The sequence below is a fragment of the Elephantulus edwardii genome, unplaced genomic scaffold (assembly GCF_000299155.1).
Source record: "Elephantulus edwardii isolate Elephantulus edwardi_28Jun2011 unplaced genomic scaffold, EleEdw1.0 scaffold00089, whole genome shotgun sequence".
Taxonomy (NCBI): Eukaryota; Metazoa; Chordata; class Mammalia; order Macroscelidea; family Macroscelididae; genus Elephantulus; species Elephantulus edwardii.
The window spans coordinates 12,919,351-12,921,574 of record NW_006399839.1 but is presented as its reverse complement, the minus strand read 5'-3'; the positions used below and the strand labels follow the sequence as shown (position 1 = coordinate 12,921,574).

The 2,224-nt window shown below is 59.3% G+C and overlaps 1 protein-coding gene across 1 annotated transcript; it reads left to right on the top strand.

Annotated features, from left to right (window-relative positions):
* Window positions 1–81: 81 nt before the first annotated feature.
* Window positions 82–1,917, top strand: RASL10A (RAS-like, family 10, member A). Its single transcript, XM_006890485.1, has 3 exons — window positions 82–300; window positions 1,280–1,404; window positions 1,650–1,917. The coding sequence occupies exons 1-3, from the start codon at window positions 82–84 to the stop codon at window positions 1,915–1,917; spliced, it is 612 nt and encodes a 203-aa protein (XP_006890547.1).
* Window positions 1,918–2,224: the final 307 nt, after the last annotated feature.

Below are 2,224 nucleotides of genomic sequence, written 5' to 3'. Positions count from 1 at the left end.
CGGGGCGCGGCGCGTGGGGCGCACGGCGCGGCGCCGGCCCATGAGGCTCCCGGGCTCCGGGCGCGGAAGCGCGGGCCGGCCATGGGAGGCAGTCTGCGAGTGGCCGTGCTTGGCGCCCCAGGTGTGGGCAAGACAGCCATCATCCGCCAGTTCCTGTTTGGCGACTACCCCGAGCGCCACCGGCCCACGGACGGGCCGCACCTCTACCGGCCCGCGGTGCTGCTCGACGGCGCTGTCTACGACCTGAGCATCCGCGACGGCGATGGCTCTGCCCCGGGTCCGAGCTCCAAGAGCCCTGAGGTAGGGACCTGAGAGGAGGGCTGGGTCATGGGGGTGCCGCAGGTAGCCTGGCAGCGTTCAGGAATCGAAGGGGGGGTGTAAGCACGAGTTTCTTTCCTGGTGAAGATATTTCCCACCCCTTCCCCTGGATAAGGGCGCTCCAAGTGCAAGCCTGAGGCCTGGTGAGTTTGCAAAGTGGCTTTTTGTCGCCTTTCAGGGTGCCGGGCTCTTTGCCTGAGTGACCCAGCGGGGGTTGCGCATCTGGAGAGCGGCATTTGGGGCGTTGTGCAGAGCTGCATTGAGAGGGAGTAGACAGACAACAAGGGTGTACTTTCTCGAGGGTCATTCTCAGCCGGCTCCCTCCTTCCTATGACCTGGGGTAAAGACTTTCATAATTTGTGCCAAGTGTTGAACAGACTTGAAGTCCTTGGAGACCACTTCAAAGATGAAAAGAAAAAAAAAAAGAGCAGACAGGATTAGGAAGAGCTGCATGGAGGGAGTCGCATTTGGGCCTAGTCAGGAAAGATGAGTGAGATTTTGATTAAAAGAGGTGGCCGAGCCTTCCAGGTTAAAGAACATTTTCCAGGTTACTGAGTAAGTTTAGGCAAGACGTCTAAATGTACAGGGGCTGCGCCAGTGAGGCACACAGCGCTCTGCTGAGGACGTTGTAATTGGTCTTGGAAATGGTGGGAGTCAGTGAGGGCATTTGAGGTGGGGAGTGACCTCACTCAAGTTGTTTGTGTAGAGCTGGAAGGAAGAGGAGGGGTGCAGGAGGGGTGCCCCTCCATCTGCTCTCCACCTCTCCTGCCCAGAGCTGGTAGCTGCCAGGTTCTGAGCACGGTTTGAAAATTTTTACCATTCGGATGGTAAGACCAAGAACGTGGGGAGGAGGGAGAGTGAGAAGGGAAAGAGGGGTGCACAAATGGGGATGGGGGTGGTGTGAAGATGAGCTGTGGGCTTGGCGTGGTGGTCCCTGAAAACCCGGGCCTCCCTTTTCCAGGAGTGGCAAGACCCTAAGGGCTGGAACTTGCAGGACACGGACGCCTTCGTGCTCGTCTATGACATCTGCAGCCCTGACAGTTTCGACTATGTGAAGGCGCTGCGCCAGCGCATCGCTGAGATCAGGTGGAGTCGTGGGGGCTAAGGGGACTTTTGTTGGGCCTGTGATGATGGGTGGGTTGGGTCTTAGGCAGTCCAGGCAAAGCCTTTTTCTGGCTGTGTAATGTCTTATATGCACAGGGACCAGATGCTTGCTGGGAATCTCTGGCTACAGGAGAGAATGCCCTTGACCTGTATAGACACATCTGAGGGTATTTTCCAGCTGTGGGGTGCCTGGCAAAACATCTGACTCTCCTCTGCCCCTCCCCCAGGCCGGCAGGGGCGCCGGAGGCTCCCATCCTGGTGGTAGGTAACAAGCGGGACCGGCAGAGGCTGCGTTTCGGGCCCCGGCGCGCACTGGCCGCCCTGGTGCGCAGGGGCTGGCGCTGTGGCTACCTCGAGTGCTCGGCCAAGTACAACTGGCACGTGCTGCGTCTCTTCCGGGAGCTGCTGCGCTGCGCGCTGGTGCGGGCCCGCCCTGCACACCCGGCCCTCCGCCTGCAGGGGGCGCTGCACCCGGCGCGCTGCACTCTCATGTGACCGACTTGGACAAGGGCTTCCTGGCACAGCCAGGGCTCTGATTGGATGAGACTGCCCAACCTTTCTCTGATTGGACGAGTCTCCACCCCGCTTGGAGGACAATTCTCTCCCCAGTCGTCTGGGCTTTTCGGTATTTTCATTGGACCCAGCCTTGTCTCAATTCTCTGGATTTTTCTGGGCTCTCTTTGGGGCGGACAGTCTGAATGCCATGGGTTAGGAAGGACCTGGCCATTCATCCAAATGGGAACTCTCAGGCTGCCTTTGGAGTTTCAGGTTCAAACACTACCATCACCGCCCCATCCCCACC